At 42.7% G+C, this 21,318-nt stretch overlaps 1 protein-coding gene across 6 annotated transcripts in view; it reads right to left on the minus strand.

Annotated features, from left to right (window-relative positions):
* The window catches only part of MPZL1 (myelin protein zero like 1), an 83,361-nt gene that overhangs the window by 16,436 nt on the left and 45,607 nt on the right, over positions 1-21,318 (minus strand). For 4 of the 6 annotated variants that reach the window (XM_085022513.1, XM_085022509.1, XM_013996806.3 and 1 more), the window contains exons 2-4: positions 8,567-8,733; positions 1,781-1,994; positions 341-473 (exon numbers count right to left, since the gene is read on the minus strand). In XM_085022513.1, the coding sequence (XP_084878639.1) occupies positions 341-473; positions 1,781-1,994; positions 8,567-8,632 (413 nt within the window). In that variant the 5' untranslated portion in view covers positions 8,633-8,733. The remainder of the gene's footprint in view (positions 1-340; positions 474-1,780; positions 1,995-8,566; positions 8,734-21,318) is intronic. The other 2 variants (XM_085022512.1, XM_085022510.1) reach the window with 1 other exon arrangement.

Below are 21,318 nucleotides of genomic sequence, written 5' to 3' on the forward strand. Positions count from 1 at the left end.
CATGCTGCAGGTGCTGCCCCAAAAAGCAAAAACAAAACAAAACAAAAACTAATTGTAGAGTGGATGGAACTCAAGCACAGACTACCAGCAATCCATTTCACCAAACTTAAAAAAGAAACTGAAACAGGGATTGGTGTCATCCTCCATAATTAATAGCGGGCCACTGAGTTCTGCTGGCCCATGTCAGAACACCTTCTAAGGAGATGGCTCAGTTCCCACTTAAGAGCAAACAGTAGCTAATTTTCCACAATTCTTTAAAACAATTCTATAAAACATACAGAAATTTCATAAACACTGTTACCTTCCCTCCACCCTTCCCCCTAAAAGCAGAGTTTCTTACCCAGTGTAATCTCGTTTAGAGTTTTTCCTTCTATAGAGGACGGCCAGAATCATAGTGATGAGCAGAGTGAGACCCAGGACCACAGCAGTAACTATGCCCACCACCCCCCAAACTGGAAACGCAGGCAAAATCTCTACAGAGAAAGAAGAAAATTGTTTTAAGGTACACTGCTATGGAGAGAAGAAATGGAATTTTATTAAATTAGTAAACAAATATCAAGTTCCTGTTGTGGCTTAGCAGGTTATGAACCTGACTAGTATCCATAAGGATGTGGGTTCGATCCCCAGCCTTCCTCAGTGGGTTATGGATCCGGCTTTGTCATGAGCTGTGATGTAAGATGCAGATACAGCATGGACCTGGCGTTGCTGTGGCGTAGGCTGGCACTGCAGTTCCGACTCAACCCCTAGCCTGGGAACTTCCATATGCTAAAAGTTCAGCCCTAAAAAAGCAAAAAAACAAAACAAAACCAAAAAACCTACAAATGTCTCTCTTTACCAATTACCACACACTCTTATTATCCAAATTATAAGATCTTAATATCTAACTGATGACATACAAATATTCATCAGAACTAAAAACATTCTACACATATAATTCCTCTCAATGCTCTAAAATCCAAGAAAACTTGGGATGCGAATTTATCCCAATCTATTCTCCAACAAAGCAGATTTTATCTCAAAATGAAACACCAGGACCTGCATTTCCTGATGATTCTCAAAAAAGGGCAAGAAACAGCTGTACATTTTGCCAACATTAAAACTTCTTCCTGGAGAATTTTTTTTTTTTTCTTTTTTTTTTGGTCTTTTTAGGGCCATACCCGCAGCATATGGAGGCTCCCAGGCTAGGGATCTAATCAGAGCTGTAGCCACCGGCCAATGCCACAGCCACAGCCACTTGACCTACACTACAGCTCACAGCAACGCCAGATCCTTAACCCACTGAGGCCAGGGATCGAACCCACAACCTCATGGTTCCTAGTCGTATTTGTTTCCACTGCATCATGTCGGGAACTCCGAATTTGGTCATATTTCTAATGAACACTGAAAAATTCCCACTCCTGGAATCAGATCAATATTCCAAACAGAGGGTATATAAATGGAGAAATCAACCACTCCAGTGGGAATGAGTTTCTGACCCACCCCCCGCCAAGGCATGTTTGGTAGAGCCACAGGCCCATGGAACTGGGAGCAAAACTGTCTGGCAAAAATACCTCCTTTAAACACACCCCGAAGCATAATTTTTTTTTTTTTTTTATTTTCCCACTGTACAGAAAGGGGATCAAGTTATCCTTACATGAATACATTACAATTACATTTTTTCCCCCACCCTTTGTTCTGTTGCAACATGAGTATCTAGGCAAAGCCGAAGCATAATTCTAACCAAGCATGAGATAGAAGGGACTCTGCTATTACTGCAAAACTACTCAAGGCCCATCCATACCTTTCTCTACAACATAGAGCCTAATGTGTCCTGGCTGGACAACAATGTCAGGAGGGTTTTTGACATCACAGATGTAGGTGCCATTGTGTATAAACTGAATATTTTCTATGTTGATTGATGCATCTTTCTTCTCGAGGTCTCCAGCCCAGCTGATTCTATCTTTAAATGGTGGATAATTCCCGGCATACACTTGCCCTTGGGAGTAGTGGAAAAACTGCAATTAGAAAAAAGAACATATGAGCTATTCTCAAAAGCAGAAGTTCTAAACTCTTAAAAGAACTTTTCATAACATGCCTATAATAAAGATTTCAGGAGTTTCCGTCGTGGCGCAGCAGAAACGAATCCGACTAGGAATCATGAGGTTGCGGGTTAGATCCCTGGCCTTGCTCAGTGGATTAAGGATCTGGCGTTGCTGTGAGCTGTGGTGTAGGCTGGCAGCTGTAGCTCCAATTGGACTCCTAGCCTGGGAACCTCCATATGCAATGGGTGCGTCCCTAAAAAGCAAAAAAAAAAAAAAAAAAAAAAAAAAAAAAAAAAAAACCGAAAAAACAAAACAAAACAAAAAAATAGGCAACTTCATCCAGAATGAAATGCCACATCATATTATAAATCTCAAGTTTAAAACCTAAGTCAGACAGAGGTTTAGAAATCAGAGTTCGATCTTATTTCAGTTGAAGAAATAGACTTGTGCATTACCTCTAATCCTCTCACTATCCCAGAGATATTGCAATTACAACCCATATTTTTATAAATAAGGAAATGGAGACGCAAGCCATTTGCCCAAGGTCACAATTGATAATAGGTGCTGGATCCAGAGTCAAAGTCAAGACCACTTGACTCTTGAAAATCAAAGCTCTGATTGACACTATGATTACCTCAGTGAATCCAAAGTTTTCAGCCTTAATTCACAAAGCTTACCATTAATATACACAAAGGCATCAAGAAAAAAAAAAAGCCTAGGAGTTCCTGCTGTGGCTCAGCAGGTTAAGAACCCCGCTAGTATCCATGAGGATGCAGGCTCGATCCCTGGCCTCATTCATTGGGTTAAGGATCTAGCACTGCTGCAAGCTGCAGTGTAGGTCACAGACATGACTCAGATCCAGTGTTACTGTGGCTGTGGCAAGAACCGGCAGCTGCAGCTCCAATTTGACTCTTAGCCCAGGAACTTTCATATGCCACAGGTGAGGCCATTTAAAAAAAAGATGTGGCTGTAAAAAAAAAATAATAATAATAGAAGAAACCTAAAGAGCATAGATCAGTTAATCTGGTGAGTTACCCCCTATTAATGGTTTCCTACAGGAAAGTCATGGGTATGTGAAAAGAACACAGCCCAGATAACCCCAAAATATTCTTGCTTGCCTTTGCTGGTTCAGCCTTTGGCCCCTTTCACTTCTCACGTTCTCTCTCTCCTCAGACCTGCTTCCAGCCAAGAAACACATTTTTCAAAGTAACTTTGTCAAACCCAGCACCTTGTAAGATGGGCAGAAATGTGAAACATCATGCTCGGATGCTCATAATCACCCTGTAAGGTGAGATTTGCCTGCTAGATATTTTAAGAGTGAGGAAATCGAGGCTCAGAAAACCTTAGTGACTTCCTCAACGTCACAGGTCCTAGAGGTAGAACACAAACCCAGCTTTGATTTCAAAACTTAGGCTATTTTCATTATTTAATGCCTCTCGTGTCTGATATCTTGCTTGCCTAAAACCCTTCACTCTCTTTTCTTTACCAGGAAATAAACCATAAACTCTTAGCTTGGCAGGCAAGTCCTTCTGTCATCCGGTCTGCTTTCCTTTCCTACTTCATCTACAAACATCCTCTGCCCTGCATTTCTGAACCAGCAATGAAGACTTACACGACACTTTTCCACTGTCAGGTCTCGGCAACCCCTCCCTCATTAGCCCAAGTGCCCTCTGAAGGCAGGTATGAGCTGTATGTCTCTCTGTACCCCTCTGGACTTAGCGCATCACAGGAACTAAATATGTTTGCTGAAATGATTAAGGATGCTTTGGTTGGAATTCCCTTGTGGCTCGGCAGGTTAAGACTCTGGCATTGTCACTGCTGGAGGTCTGATTTGGGTTTGGTATGGCCAAAACAAAACAAAACCCCAAAAGCACTTTGGTCAAACCAGTAAGAAAAAGAGAAATGAAACAGTAAAAAAAAAAAAAAAAAAAACACCAAAAAAAAACACCCACCTTACAAAAAACTTTACAAAAAAGAAACAGTAAAAACAAAACAAAACAAAACAAAACAAAAAACCTCTTACAAAAAAGGCCAGGGATTGAACCCACATCCTCCTTACTCAATTGGTTGGGGATTTGGTGTTGCTGTGCTGTAGGCAGGCAGCTGTAGCTCTGATTCGACCCCTATCCTGGGAACTTCCATATGTTACAGGTGCAGCCATAAAAAAAAAGGGGGGGGGGGACTAGATCTCCTTTTATTGACCAATATTTATTAAGTGCAAACCACAGTGCTGAAACTGTGAGGGACAAAGGTATAAGACAGGTCTCTACCCTCAAAATGCTTACATTCAAGATGAAGAGAAAAGGTACCATAATAAGGGATGCTATCTCACAGGAGTGGCCCAGACAATGTGGGCAGTGAGCTTTAAGACCAGCTGAAAAGGTCAAAAGAAGTGTTATGGACGGATCAGACGGTGAAAATGGAATATGACTTAAAGGGCCAAGAATTCAGAAGTGTGGCTGTAACAAAGGTCTTCTTTTTTTTTTTTTTTTTTTTTTTTTTTGGCTACTCCAGAGGCATATGGAAATTCTTGGGCCAGGGACTGAAGCTGGGTCATAGCTATGACAATGCCATATCCTTAACCACTAGCCCACCAGGGAATTCCAGACAAGCGTTGTTCTCAATGAGAAAATAAAAGGCACTGGCAGGTACCTGGTGGACTGAAAGCGTGGACTGCAAGATGGATGATAGGAAGTGGAGAAACAGCCAAGGGGTTACTGCATCAGTCTCAGCACACAGTTGTTTTTGTTGTTGTTGCTGTCTTTTTAGGGCCACTTGGGCGGCATATGGAAGTTCCCAAGTTAAGGGTTGAATCAGAGCTACAGCTGCCGGCCACAGTCACAGTCACGTCACGTTAGATCCGAGCCTCGTCTGCAACCTACACCATGGCTCACAGCAACGCCAGATCCTTAACCCGCTGAGCGAGGCCAGGGATCAAACCCACAGCCTCATGGTTTCTAGTTGGGTTTGTTTCTGCTGTGCCACAATGGAAACTCCTCGGAACACAGTTTGTTATTACTTAATGGTAAATGGAGAATCAGTAAGGCTGACAAAAAGCTGGATGCAAGAAACAATGTAGAAAGAGCCAGCAAACATTCTTTTTTCTCAGGGTGGGAGTGAGGGGTAAAAGGGAAGAGGTAGTGGATGGGGGCAGGAAGGGCCCCAAAAAAACCCTACAAAACTCAAAATTTCAACAATCCAGTCCCTAAAGGAACCCTCCCATACTGTTAGTGAAAACGTAAACTGGTACAGCCAGTATGGAGAAGAGTATAGAGGTTCCTTAATAAACTAAAAATAGGACTATTATATGATCCAGCAATCCCACTCTGGGCATATGCCAGAGAAAACTGTAATTCAAAAAGACACAGGCACCCCCTATATTCATTGCAGCACTAATCACAATAGCCAAGACATGGAAGTAACCTATTGTCCACTGACAGAGGAGTGGGTGAAGAAGATGTAGTATATACATACAATGGAATATTACTTAGCCGTAAAAAAAGAATGAAATAATGCCATTTGCAGCAACATGGACAGACCCAGAGATTAGCAAACTAAGTGAAGTCAGGCAGAAAAAGACAACTATCACATGATATCACTTATATGTGGAATCTAAAAAATAATACAAATGAACTAATTTACAAAACAGATACAGACACACAGACTTCAAAAACAAACTTATAGTTAACAAAGGGGAAGGATGGGGTAGAGGGATGGATTAGGAGCCTAGGATGGCATATGCACACCATTGTACATGATATGGATGGTCAGTAGGGACCTGCTATGTATAGCACAGGGAACTCTAGTTAATATTCTGTGATAACCTATATGGAAATGGATATGTGTGTATGTATAACTGAGTCACTTTGCTGTACAGCAGAAATTATCACAATATTGCAAATCAACTATACTTTGATAAAACTTTAAAAAATGAAAAAAAATTTTAAAAAGCTTAAAAAAAAAGGTGAGCTCTTGTTGCGGCTCAGCGGCAATGAACCCAACTAGGTATCCACAAGGATGCAGGTTTAATCCCTGACCTCGTTCAGTAGGTTAAAGGATCTGGTGTTGCCACGACCTGTGGTGTATCTGGATCCCACGTTGCTGTGACTATGGTGTAGGCCAGAGGCTGTGGCTCCAATTTGACCCCTAGCCTAGGAACTTCCATATGCTGAGGGTGAGGCCCTAAAAAAAAAAAAAAGAAGAAAGTAAATAAAATTTTAAACAAATGATATAATAAATGAACTTATTTACAAACCAAATTAGACTCACAGACATAGAAAACAAACTCATGGTTACCAAATGGGATGCTAGGGGCTCGGGGGCAGAGATATCATCAGGCCCTTAGAAGAACGTAAGTACCAGAAAGAACCAGCAGAAGGAGTTCCCGTCGTGGCGCAGTGGTTAACGAATCCGACTAGGAACCATGAGGTCGCGGGTTCGGTCCCTGCCCTTGCTCAGTGGGTTAACGATCCGGCGTTGCCGTGAGCTGTGGTGTAGGTTGCAGACGCGGCTCGGATCCCGCGTTGCTGTGGCTCTGGCCTAGGCTGGCAGCTACAGCTCCGATTCAGCCCCTAGCCTGGGAACCTCCATATGCCTTGGAAGCGGCCCAAGAGATAGCAACAACAACAACAAAAGACAAAAAGACAAAAAAAAAAAAAAAAAAGAACCAGCAGAGAAGGGAAACTGGGGAGAAAGATGAGTTCTGTTTTAGATATGTGACCCCTAATTCATGAACCAGAAAAGCCATCTCTGGTATGTTGGGCTTGATTTCACTTCCTGAAAATCTATAAAAATGATGAGCATCCTGCTCATCTTAATAACTGTGCCCTGACGTTTAAAGGTAAAGGATCTTATTATCAGCAACTGAACATTCTGGAATTAACTATAATCAGATTAGTCTGTAAGTATAAATTGATTAGCTAAAAGCATCAATCAGAAATGTAGCAGGTTCTTAATACTATCTTGGGATAAGTAAACCTTATCTGACCCACATAATAAGAATGTTTTGCGCATAAACGGAAGTGGTCTTTTTTTTTTTTTTTTTTTTCTTTTTTCCTTTTAGGTCTGCACCCATGGCATATGGAGGTTCCCAGACTAGGGGTCAAATCAGAGCTGTAGCTGCCAGCCTACACCATAGCCACAGCAAAGCCAGATCCAAGCTGCGTCTGTGACCTACACCACAGCTCATGGCAACACCAGATCGTTAACCCACTAAGCAAGGCCAGGGATCGAACCTGCATCTTCATGGGTATTAGTCAGATTCATTTCCACTGAGCCATGACAGGTAGTCAGGAGCTGCTCTTTAAAATAAAGAGCATCTGGGTGTCTTCCTGATTGATGCTTGATTTCCTTTCTTTCTCCCTCTCTCCCTGCTTGCTTCTCTTCCTTCCTTCCTTTTCTTTCTCTGATTTTTTTAGAGCCAGACCTGCGGCATATGGAAGTTCCCAGGCTGGGGGTCAAGTAGAGCTACAACTGCCAACCTGCACCACAGCCACAACACAGGATCCGAGCCATTTCTGTGACCTACACCACAGCTCACCAAGAGGCCTGATCCTTGACCTTGAGCAAGGTCAGGGATCGTACCTGTGTCCTCATGGATACCAGTCGGGTTCATTAATCACTGAGCCATGACGGAAACTCGGATGCTTGACTTTCAATAGATAAAACAATGTCCTGCACATCTGGTCTGGCAAAAGATGTCAGGAGGAAATCTTCACAGATTAAAATAATTCTTTGGACTCTCCTGAGTGGGTCTGTGTGTTTAATTTTGCATCTAAAAGATGTATGTTCCACATTGATGCATGTTTATGGGAAACAGCAGAATGCCTCTGACAACATGTGCAGGGGTTCCTGTTTTCACTCACTCTGGGATTCTGTTTTACACAGAACCACCCCCAACTGGACCCAGTGAGGAAGTTATCTAAATTTGTAATCTCTGACTTTACCTCATCTTTCCTTCCTTCTCAGGCATAACACCTAAGGGCTCCCCTTTTTATAAATCCCAAGACACAAAGGTCTACTCAAAAATTAGGTAATTAGGTATACATTCCAACCCACTATATAGATATAGATATTAATACAGACAAGAAGCTGCATTTAATTTATTTTGTCTTTTCTAGGGCCGCACCCACAGCATATGGAGGTCCCCAGGCTAGGGGTCTAATCGGAGCTGTATCTGTCAGCCTACGCCAGGGCCACAGCAACGTGGGATCCGAGCCGTGTCTGCAACCTACACCACAGCTCACGGCAACGCCGGATCCATAACCCACTGAGCAAGGCCAGGGATTGAACCCATAACCTCATGGTTCCTAGTTGGATTCGTTAACCACTGAGCCACAACGGGAACTCCAAGAAGCTGCATTTCAAAGATGCTGAATCTATTTTTTCCTGGAGAGTCTGAAGAAACAGAAGGGCCCCGAGGTCTCTAATAGATAACAAACACAGTCATTTTAGAAGTGAACAATCAGAAGAACAGCTCATTAATAACACTACAGGAGTAAAGAACCCCAGCGGTAGGAACAGGGAGAGCAGACAAGCATTCCTACCGACACAGTGCTGTCAGTCCCCTCTGGCTGGAAGCTCCAGGAGACTGAAGTCAGTGTGCCCGTCATGTTAGCAGACTTGAACTTGCATGGCAGCTTCCCTTGTGTCCCATTTGCCACGAAGATTTCTTTTGGTGTATAAACCTCCAGGGCCGATCCACCAGCTGTCACTGAAGAGAGAAGAACAAGGAAAGCTAAGGAGTAGGATTTACATGAATATCACTGTGCCTGTTTACCAGAGGACAAAGATATAAGAACATCACGGGATATATAAGTAATTCACTGCCATTGTGGACTATACATTTCTGGCAGAATATTATATACCCAGGTACTTTCTTACCCAGCATAAACCACTGAGTCGTCACTGGTTCACTAGTTCAGCTACAACTAATTATTTGTTTTCTTTTGAATTAAAAGACTTTACCTTTTTTTGTCTTTTGTCTTCTTAGGGCCGCACCTGCGGCATGTGGAGGTTCCCAAGCTAGGGGTCCAGTCGGAGCTATAACTGCTGGCCTACACCAGATCCAAGCCTCGTCTGCGACCTACACCACAGCTCACAGCAACAGCAGATCCTTAACCTGCTCAGCGAGGCCAGGGATCAAACCCACAACATCATGGTTCCTAGCTGGATTTGTTTCCACTGTGCCAAAACAGGAACTCCAATAGACTTTACTTTTTAGAGCAGTTTGAGGTTTGCAGAAAGTAGAGTGTTCCTATATATTCCCTCCTTCTTCCCTCAATTATTAACCTCTTGCATTAGTGTAGCACTACCATCCAGAATATTCTATAGTTGGAATCACAGTAAATGTAGCCTTTTCAGATTGGCTTCTTTCGCTTAGTAATTTTCATTTAAGCTTTCATCCAAGTCATTTCATGGCATGACAGCCCATTTCGTTTTATTCCTGAATAATGAATATCCATTGTATGGATGTACTACAGTTTATCCATTCACCTCTTGAAGGAGATATCATCATGCTTCCTTGATGGCCTGTTTTTAATGCTACGGAGGCCATATTTTTATTTCTTTAGATAGTTCTCGCATTTACCTCATATTTCAATTGACATATCATGTTGAACTATATTCATCTTCCACATTTAAAGCAATTAAAATTATTCTAAGTATGATACTGATTCATTTTTAAAGCCATATTATTTAACTGACCCCCCCCCCTTTTTTTTTTTTTTTTTTTTTTGGTCTTTTGTTGTTGCTATTTCTTGGGCCGCTCCTGCGGCATATGGAGGTTCCCAGGCTATGGGTTGAATCGGAGCTGTAGCCACCGGCCTACGCCAGAGCCACAGCAACGCGGGATCCGAGCCGCATCTGCGACCTACACCACAGCTCACGGCAACGCCGGATCGTTAACCCACTGAGCAAGGGCAGGGACCGAACCCGCAACCTCATGGTTCCCAGTCGGATTCGTTAACCACTGCGCCACAACGGGAACTCCTGACCCCCTTTCTTATAAGGAACTTAGGGCAAAAAAAAAAAAAAAAAAGAAAGAAAGAAAGAAAAAAAAAGCATAACATATGTTTTTTTCATTAGTGACATCTTATCATTGGATTTCAGTGCACTAGATACATTTATACTCAATAGCTGACCACACTGGGCCATGTGTTCATGCACCTACCGAGTTTTTTCCATTAGTTTAAGCCCAGGAAGTAGTAATTAAAACGTCTATCACTTGGAATATAAAAATAGCTCTTTTTAAAAGATCTGTAATCAGTGGCAACTGCAGGAATTACTAAGGATGGATGCTAAAATAAAATCTTCACTCAAAAAGAGACCCTTTCATGGACTAAATGAAGGTTAGAAAGAAGTTTATTTGGCCTGAAAGTGGAAACAATTAGAACTAATACAGAAAAGATTAAAAACACCCATTTTCAAAATAAGATATTTTTTAAAGAAATAGTTCGGAGAGAATCCCTATCTGCGGTGTTCCAATTATTCTTAGACTATAACAGACAAGCAGAATAAGGCTGGGTATTGTCACCCAGGACTGATGGTCATATTCAGAATTTTTTCTTCCTGAGGTCTTAACTATGACTCTAGGCCAAGGAGAACAAGAGTCCTCCCCCATGCCTCCCAACCATCTTCCAAATGTTTATTCTCAGGACACAATGAGCACTTTTGGCTATTCTTCTAAATAAACTGATAGCCACACTGCATCAAGCAGATTTTTTCTGCTAGAGAGGGTGGATTATTATTATAGGGAACAATGGATTATTATTTGTGATCCAAACCTCAAAACAAGCCCTCCTTTGCAACAAGAAGCAAACAAAAGACGTTCCTTGCTATTGCGGGTAGGCAGAAAAGCAGCCCCAGGGCACTTGAGTTCAAAATGAAGGACAAAGCACAAGACTGGACGATGTGACCAGTTCATTCCAGGAAGCAGAACTGGTCTGTAACCCTTATTTACTCTGTGTAATTTTTGACTGGTTTTCTCCATGGTGATGAGCACTGCAAGGAAAGCCACAGTCTTTGAAGTCAATAAATAAAGTTTCTCAAGGATTTTCTCAAACCAGATCCGTGCCACAAGGCCTGGCTACGAGAACTATTACCCTGAGAAGTTATTTAAAGATGGAACTAGGCCAAGTGCCCAAGTTTACAGTCATGGAATTTTGACCAAGACGACCAGTCAATCCCAAAATGGGCTTTTAAATAATCTATTTAAGACAGACAATTTAATTGTGCCAAAACTGATTAACAAACATGTGGATTTAAAAAAAACAACAATCTACCATCACTCTTTGGCTAATGAGAGCCAGGATTATGAATTCCGACTCTAGCCAATCAGCTAGTTCCAGAACAATAAAATAATGCCATACATAGCCAGTTAATTTCCCCTTATCCCTGGCTCTTTCTCTCTCCTACTCTTGTCATAATTCTTGGAGAGTCCATGAGTCATAAGAAGAACCTTCCAAATCCTGGTCTCTTTGTTTATCTTCTGTTCTCCAATAATTTTATCCTCAGGCCTAACCCTGCCACTAATTCCTATAATCATACCCTAGTCCAGGACTTCCCAATCTTGGCACCACTGACAGATTACTCTTTGCTGTGGGGGATGTCCTATGCATTATAAGATGCTTAGCAGCATCCCTGACCTCTACTAGGAGCCCAAAGCATCTTTTCCCCTTCCAGTTGTGACAACCAAAAATGTCTTCAGACAATTACATATGTTTCCTCAGGGGCAAAATGCTCATGGTGGTTGAGAACCGCTGCCCTAGATCCTATCATCAATACCCACACCCCCTCCACAATCTCAATTTCAGGCTCTCTACTCTGACTGACCACCTCCCGTTTTTCCAGAGCATTTCCTCAACACCCTGATTCCACCACCCCTTCAGCCACATCAGAACCAAAAATCCTTCTGTTCTCCAGTCCTTTCACTGTCTCATCCCGCACGTCTTCATGTGTCCCACTCAGATCAGATCCGCGTTGTCCCACAAGACTCACCCCTGTCAGCTCCCTTGTCCCTCTCCCATCTGTGCATTCACCTGGCAAACCTCAGTCCCAGTTAATCCACGACTCTACTCACTCTGCACAGATGGAGAAAAGCACAAAATCCCACTAGCTGGTTTCACCTTAAATTCCTGACCCCTAACTTCAAAGAGGACTCCTGAGGGTGCCCAGCAATCCTTCCACATTCTACTCCATCTATCTGCTCTCCTAAACGACTATTTTATACATTCCCCTCTAACCTCAACTACCTTCCCTCTGCTTCTCTTGCTCAGCTAATGACCATGCTTCCTGTTTCACTGAGCAAACAGAAGCAATCAAAGGAGAACTTCCCTATGTTCCCAACCACATCCTACCCGGCTTTTGTATCTGTGGTCTGCCTTCCTATGCAGGAAACGTCTGCACCCTTCTAGGTCAGCCCTCCACTGGGCACTGGATCTCATCTTCTCTTGCCTACCTAGGGACACTAATTGAGCAACTCTCCCTTTTTCTCCTGAATTTTTCACTCAGTAAAGTTCCTGACACCAGCCATAAAATTAGATATATTTATGTCCCAACTTTAGGGAAAAAAAAATCTTGCCCCTACATCTCCCCCCAGCTATGATCCCTTTGCCCTTCTTTAATTTACAAATCTTCAAAGAACTGTCTATACTGGGGGGGAGGGGGAAGATAAATTAAGAGTTTGGGATTAACATATACACACTACTACATATAAAACAGATAACCGAGAACCTCCAGTAAGGCACGGGGAACTATACTCAATATTTTGTAATTTCCTATAAGGGAAAAGAATCTGACAAAGAATACTCACACACACACACACACCACATGTATATATAACTGAATCACTTTGCTGTACACCTAAAACTAACACAACATTAGTATAGTATAGTAAATCAACTATACTTCATTTTAAGAAAGAAAAAAAGAAAGGGAATTGTCTATACTCCCTGTGCCCAGGCTCCCTCTTCCCACTTTCTCCAGAATAAACCCAGTTCAGGCTTTCATCCCCAGTACTCTGCTAAAACTGTTCTTCTTAAGGAATCCAATGATCTCCATGTGGTTAAATCCACTGCTGATTCTCAAATCCCATTTTAGGGACATATCTGTATTTGATACAATGTTTTTTCCAGGCTGACTTCTGAAACATTGCTCCCTTTTAATTCTCTTCTCATCTCATTACCTGTCTAGTTCTCCTGACCTCTATATGCTGGGAATTCCCAGGGCATCTCTCTGACCTCTTATCTAGTCATTCTCTTGGTGAGTAGTTTTAGGGCTCTAAGTACCTGCTAAATACTGATGACCCTGTACCACACACATCACATATGTGCGTACGTATACATATGTTATACCCAACAACTTCACTTGGATCTAACTGGCATCTTAAATTTAATATGCCCAGATTGAACTCATGATTCCCACCCCCGAACCTGCCCTTCCATGGTCTTCTCCATGTAAATGACAATTCCTGCCTTCTAGTGGCTGAAGCCAAAACTCTGGACACCTCTCTTTCTCCTAACTTAATTTCAAGCCATCACAAAACCTGTGTCTCTACTAAAAACCTATCTAGAAGTGGCTCTCTCCTGCCCTTTCAGTGTCACCATCTTGGTCTACGCCACCATCATCTTTCATTCAGTTATCTGAGTGACATCCTAAGACAGTGTTTCTGCCTCCACTCTCACCCACTTAAATGCAGCCAATCCACAGAGAGTCCACAGAGATCTTGCTAAATTCAAGCCAGATCTTATTGCTCCACTACTCAAAATCCACCAAGAGTTCCCCACATCAGCCAGGATCATGTCTGAGTCCTCAGAGTGGCCCAGAAATCCCCGGCCACCTCTAAGACCTCATCTTCGCCTGCACTCCAAACATGCTGAGCAGCCACCCCGTCACCCTGTTGCTTCTCTGCCTGTCCTGAGTGCCCTCAGCACAGAGGAGGCTATGGACAGGGAGATGGGAAATGGTGATGCCACAACAGAAGATTAGCAACCTTGTGAACTGCTGGAAGTCAGATGCTCTGCACAGCCGACCTCAGGGGGAAGTTGCAGGAAAGCCCCATACTTAAAATTGCATGTGGCTACCAAGCACATAACAGAAGCCCAAAGTGCTTACAGCAGTTTCCGATCAATGTCAGTGAGCATGAATAACACCTGGTTAGAAAGTGTCTCCTGTGTGGGGAAAGGAGAAAAATAAAAACAGAGACCTCCCTCTCAGACTACATTCCATGTAGCCTAAGCAAGAGATGAGTTCACTGGCTGCAGAAACAATTGGGAATGGTTTGCTTTGTCCAGTCTTTTTTTTTTTTTTTTTTTTTTTTTTTAACGTGACTAGGGGTATTATGGAGGTACACAGTAAATTATTGTGGAATTCAGATGGCTCATCTTCAGAGTCATAAAAGAGAGCTTTAAGGGGCTAAAGTAGTTTAAAAATGCAAATATAAAGAGCACTGAGATGCAGAGAAATTACTGTTCTATCCACAGCATCCCCTGACACTGTAAGACTGGAATTCCAGTCTGAATAAGATATTAAATAGGTTTCTTTTAGGCCTCAGATTTACAACTATGGTATAGTGACAAAAATCACTGTGAAAAGCAGAAATTAACACAACATTATAAATCAACTATACTTCAATAAAATTTTTTCAAAAAAGGGAGTTCCCATCGTGGCTCAGCAGTTAACGAATCTGACTAGCATCCATGAGGACTTGGGTTCGATCCCTGGCCTTGCTCAGTGGGTTAAAGATCTGGCATTACTGTGAGCTGTGGTGTAGGTCGCAGATATGGCTCGGATCCTCTGTGGCTGTGGCGTTGGCCAGCAGCTATAGCTCAGGTTCAACCCCTAGCCTGGGAACCTCCATATGCTGCAGATGTGGCCCTAAAAAGAAAAAAAAAAAAAAAAAAATTAAAAAGAAAAAAAATCACTGTGTAAAGTATTAACTCTTTAGTTTTAAAAACTCAGATGAGGTCAAAAAGTCTGCTGCTGAGTCCTGGAAAAACAAACTGCCTCAGGAATAAAAATATAGAAATGAAATGAAACGATTAAGTATCGTAAGTCCCATCATGGCTCAGCAGTAATGAACCCAACTAGTACCCATGAGGACATAGGTTCAATCCCTGGCCTCGACCAGTGGGTTAAGGATCCTGCATTGCCGAGGCTGTGGTGTGGTCTGGCAGCAACAGTTCTGCCTAGCCTGGGAACTTCCATGTGCTGCAGGCGTGGCCCTAAAAAGCAAAAAAAAAAAAAGATTAAGTTACAGACATGTTTCTATGACTCTGAGTTACATATTAACTTACAGATAAACTTCAGAATGGTCATGGGAGCAGAGCTCGCCTTCTTCAGGGGAAAGGAATTGTGCTAAGCCACACTAGAGTTCAAAAGGCAAGAAAATAAACAAAAACAACTTCTTGTTCTGGCATGCCCTGGGAAATAAATTTCTAAAATGCACCACATTGCCCAAAAGGACCATTTGGCAGTGATGTGGCAATAACCCTCAAAGTAGGAGATCAATTCAAATAAAAAAGCCTGCAAAATCATTTGACAAGTAATCAAAAAGCTTGTGAAATCTACTCACTAAGGGTCATTTCTAGAGTAGTCAAATAGGATACCTAAAACTTGGTATTCTTCCATTCTGGATGGGGAACCCGAACAGTTTAGGGGAAAATGAAGGGCAAATACAAAATACATAAAAAACATCCATCACAATTCCAAAGAAAGAAGCAAATTCAAGAATGGTCCGCTCAAGAGGCTATTTCCTAATGGGATCTATTTCAATACTTTGAATTACTAAAGTGATAGTGTCAATAGTATCTTCCAAGGAACATGTCAAGATGACCTTACTCCAGTAAATGCAAACTCTGAAACCACAAAATCATTTCAAATACACCGGCGAAGCATTATTATGAATGAACAAATAGTTTCACGACCTGGTTTAAAATAACAGTGGTTTCACTTTATTGGCTACAGCAATTCCTTGTCATGTTATTGCTGGGTCTAGGTGTAGTAACCTAGTTTGTAAAAACCTTACCCTTTTAACAGAGCTTGTTAAGGATTTGCTTGAAAATTGAGAGGCTTTTAATTTGTTTAAAGCACTTTGATGTTACCAGTCTATTCTCCTCTTTGAAAAAGTATAACCACGCAATTTATTCAGCTTTTCAGCCTATCTCTTGTTTGTGGTTGGTACACACTGATAGCCTGATATTGTTATATGCCCTAGAAGAATAAGACCTTCTAAAAAGGTAAAAGAATTCCTTGGTGGCTCAGAAAGTTAAGGATCTGGTGTTGTCTCTGCTGTAGTGTGGGTTCGTGTGGGTTCAATCCCTGGCCTGTAGAACTTTCATATGCTTCAGGTGCAGCCAAACAGACAGAAAAAGAGGACGGGAAAGAAAACTGAACACAGAATTCAGGTTACTGGTTATGACTGAAACAGGGTAGAGGGGACAGGATGCAAGTAACACACACTACTGGTCATGTTTAATTTCCTAGCTTAGGTAGTGAGGGCACGGGACCTCATTTTATTCTGCAAACCACACACGTGTGCAAGAAAACACCCACCCACACAGCCTTTTGTATATATTTTATACTTCATAATAAAAACAAATTTTGCAGAGAAGAAGGAAGATGTCAGTAGATGCTAAGAGATTTTCTTTTCTTTTGTTGTCTTTTTTCAGCTGCACCTGCAGCAAATGGACGTTCCCAGGCTAGGGGTCAAATCGGAGCTGCAGCTGCCAGCCTACACCACAGCCACGTGGGATCTGAGCTGTGTCTGCAACCTAGACCTCAGCTCACAGCAGCTCCGAATCCTTAACCCACTGAGTGGGGCCAGGGATTGAACCCACATCCTCATGGATACCAGTCAGGTTCATTACCATTGAGCCACGACAGGAACTCCCAGACTTACTTCTTTACTTCCCAAATGCTCCACTGAAAGCATCCAGCACACAGCTCCCTCCCAGTGCAGCTGTGACTCCCATACTCAGGCTGGATAAGGAAAGCCAATTGATGGTATGTGTGAGTGGAAACAATGCCGGTGTCGGGTCAGAGGCCTCCAGCCTCTCTCAGCACTGGGCCACCCTGCAGCTGACATGGGCTACATTCTGCCAGGCATCAGGGCTATTCTGGACCTTCCTCAGCTGGAGGACACAAAGTCAGGAGGCTACAAAAATATATTTTATTCAATGAGCCATAAATATTAATAAATTAAGCTTTGGACTTCCTGACATGGCGCAGTGGAAACAAATCCAACTAAGAACCATGAGGTTGCAAGTTCGATCCCTGACCTCGATTAGTGGGTTAAGGATCTGGCGCTGCCGTAAGCTGTGGTGTGGGACGCAGATGCGGTTCAGATATGGCGTTGCTGTGGCTGTGGTATAGGCGGGCAGAAACAGCTGTGATTCGACCCCTAGCTTGGGAACCTCCATATGCCCAGGGTGCGGCCCTACAAAGACAAAAAAGACAAAATTGATTAATTAGGCTTTTCTTTTGTCAGAAACACACTCTTCCCTACCCTTTGTCTGAAAACATGCTTCAGGCCACAATCTAAAAGTGACCTCCTACCAGTGTCTGGCTCACATTCCCCACCCCGTGCCCCTCACATCCTGCTTTCCCTGTCAAGCACTCCTCACACTCTGCTGGAACGAATGGCTGGCTGGAACCAGGGCACCTCGTTCACCACACCACCCACCTCCATTACCTTGCAAATGCCTGCCCCTGTCAGTGTGCTCCACAAACATTTGTTTGCAAGCTGGAAAAAAAATGAATGAATGAAATGAATGAATGAATGAATGGAGAGAAGAATGAAAGAGACCAACCTCAATTCACTTAAGTTCAGTCAAAATTATACTTGCTTCACAACTAATGGCTTCAGCATAGTATCCAACCAAAAGGTATTTGCAAGTTTTTGTTGTTTTTTTTGTTTGTTTGTTTTAGGGCCACACTCATGGCTTATGGAAGGTCCCAGGCTAGGGGTCAAATAGGACCTACAGCTGCTGGCCCATGCCACAGCCACAGCAACACCAGACCTGATCCATGTCTGTGACCCACACCACAGCTCATAGCAACACCACATCCTCAACCCACTGAGCAAGGTCAGGGATCAAACCCATGTCCTCATGGATACTAGTCGGGTTCATTACTGCTGAGCCAAGACAGGAACTCCAGTATTTGCAGATTATCACTCGGGGTCAAGTTTGAATGCTGACATCATCTTAGAGAAAGCTTAGATAGGTTTCCTCCAAGAGTCATCCTCCTTTATTTTTTTTGCCATGCTCAGGGTATGTGGAAGTTCCTGGGCCAGGGACTGAACCCTAGCAACAGTAACGACAATGCAGAACCCTTAACCTTTAGGCCACCAGGGAACTCTGAACCTTCCTATTTAGCTGAGAAAAATCCCAGAGTTCCTGTTGTGGCCCAGCAGTTAACGAAACTGACTAGCATTCATGAGGACGTGGGTACAATCCCTTGGCCTTGCTCAGTGGGTTAAGGATCTGGCATTGCCATGAGCTGTGGTAAAGGTCACAGAAGTGACTCAGATCCTACGTTGCTATGGCTGTGGAATAGGCCGGTGGCTATAGCTCCAATTGGACTCCTAGCCTGGGAACCTCCATGTGCCGAGAGCGCAGCCCTAAAAAGACAAAAAAGAAAAAAGAAAAATCCCAAAGATGACTCACCCTTTTTTTTTTTTTTTTGGCTTTACCCATGGCATGTGGAAATTTCCAGGCCAGGGATCGAACCTGTGCTACATCTCTATTCTTAACCTTTTTGCACCAACAAAGACCTTTCTGTTTCTCAAATGACACATAGTCAAAAGGTCTTGAATCAGGCCAGTCACTGAACCAATCACACTTGACTCCTTAAAGCCCTGGTATTTCTTGTCAGCCCTCCTCTATGTATGTACTGTTCATCTTTCTTTCCTGCTGCACCTTTTTTCAATCAACTGCAGTGACGATGCCATATCCTTAATCTGCTGTGCCACAAGGAAACCCCAAGACTTATCTTTTGAAATGTTTAAAAAAAAAAAAAAGGCCATGTACTTTTTCATGAACACATAGGATTACCAAATTCTTCTTTGAGATGATTCTTTTCACTCATGATTGATGGTCAGCTGGCCACATCTCTATCCTTAACCTTTTTGAACCAACAAAGATCTTTCTGTTTCTCAAATGAGAGATAGTCAAAAGGTCTTGAATCAGGCCAGTCATTGAACTAATCACTTGACTCCTTAAAGCCCTGGTATTTCTTGTCTGCCCTCCTCTATGTATGTACTGTTCATCTTTCTTTCCTGCTACGCCTTTTTTCAATCAACCATTCATTCTTTCAAACCATGCCGGGCCTCGGCTCTGCCCTTAATGGACCAACAGTCTCATGGGGACAAAGGAACAAACATCTACAGGGCTGTGGCAGAGGCACAGTGTCTGGCCTCTCAGATGTACATGGAGCTGGTGCAGGGACAGGGCAGGGCTTCCACTAAAGACCAAAGTCTCCAAACAATCAAGCAGTGGACACAAAGGCCACAGCTGTAGTGAACCTGAACTGTATCATCTGTATCCAAATGTGTCCACTATTGTCCAAACATTTCTCAGTTCTCAGCAAGCAGATGAAAACAAGATACTTTTGGTAAGAAATCAGACTGCTTTACTTCTGACAGATTATAGTGGACTAAAATGCTTGGCATCAAGAACACGTTGAAGGTTCTGAGAGCATATATCATGGATAAAAGAATAACACTCTCATGTATTTTATACTTCCCAGGTGCTGAAATGGCATATCAAAATCTCTGTTCGAGCAAAAGGCCACTGCACTGTAAATCTATCTTTCCGAGCTCTCAAGTCCCATCAGAAGGCCTAAAATGTCAGAAGATATTTGAATCAAAATGTAATCCAAATGAGGAAAGGCTAATACAAAATATTACAGGAATGACAAAACAAAAGACAGTAAAGTATGTGCCTCTGATTAATGGCAAGAAGGCTATTCCTCATGGAGTTCCCGTCGTGCTCAGTGGTTAACGAATCCGACTAGGAACTATGAGGTTGCAGGTTCCATCCCTGGCCTTGCTCAGTGGGTTAAGGATCCGGCGTTGCTGTGAGCTGTGCCGACGTGGCTCGGATCCCGCGTTGCTGTGGCCCTGGCGTAGGCCGGCGGCTGCAGCTCCAATTCAACCCCTAGCTTGGGAACCTCCATATGCCGCCGGAGCGGCCCAAGAAAATGGCAAAAAAAAACAAAAAACAAAAAACAAGGCTATTCCTCATCTTTAAAACAGAGCAAAAAGAAAAGGAGTTATAGACAAACCACTACTTATTAAGTGCTTACTATGAGTTAAGCATAATTAATCTATGGTACCTTCATATTTTTTAACATCACTGTTGGGTATTATCTACTGGATAGGAGCTCAGAGAGGCTAAGAAACTTGCCCAAGAAACTTTATTCAGCAAATGTGGAGCCAAAAGTTGAATCTCAGACCCTCTGACTCCAAAGCCTTGCGCTTTTCACTAAGCTGATCATCAACCTTTAACAGAGTCCTCTATCAAATAAAATCTTATGGGGAGCACAACACATAATGGAGACAGCAGTAGCTTGCACATGCAATTCTAATAAGAAGTACTCAAAATTTACAATAACAAGTCCCTTTACTTTACAGCATAATGGTTCTCACCTTGGTTATATTTTGTAATCGCCTAGAGAGCTTTGAAAAATAGTAATGGCTACTGAAACCACTGTGATGGATATACATCATATTATATATTTGTCCAAACCCACATACAATACCAGGAGTGTACAACACCAAGAATGTAAACGACGGACTTGGATGATTATGATGTGTCAATGTAGGTCCATCAATTGTAATAAATGTACCACTCTGGGGGGGGGGGGAGAGATGTTGATAATGGGGGGAGGGGGCGGGCAGAAAGAATATGGATATATGGTATATAACCTCTCAATTTTTCTGTGAAAAATAAAGTCTTTTTTTTTTGTTTGTTTGTTTGCTTTTTAGGGCTATACCCACGGCATATGGAGGCTCCCAGGAGAGGGGTCTAATTGGAGCTATAGCTGCCAGCCTACACCACAGCAATGCAAGATCTGAGCCATGTCTGTGACCTATGCCACAGCTCATGGCAACACCGGATCCTTAACCCACTGAGTGAGGCCACGGATTGAACTCGAAACCTCATGGTTCCTAGTTGGATTTGTTTCTGCTGCACCACGACGGGAATGCCAATAAAGTCTATTTTTTAAAAAATGTTGATGCCTAGGTCCTGCCCCTACTCCCAGGGATTCTGATTTAATTAGTAGGGGGTATGGTCTG

The sequence above is a fragment of the Sus scrofa genome, chromosome 4, assembly GCF_054392235.1.
Source record: "Sus scrofa isolate SSC_HxYL_T2T_F1_AM1 chromosome 4, Sscrofa_HxYL_maternal_Yorkshire_Landrace_v2.0, whole genome shotgun sequence".
NCBI classification, from domain to species: Eukaryota; Metazoa; Chordata; class Mammalia; order Artiodactyla; family Suidae; genus Sus; species Sus scrofa.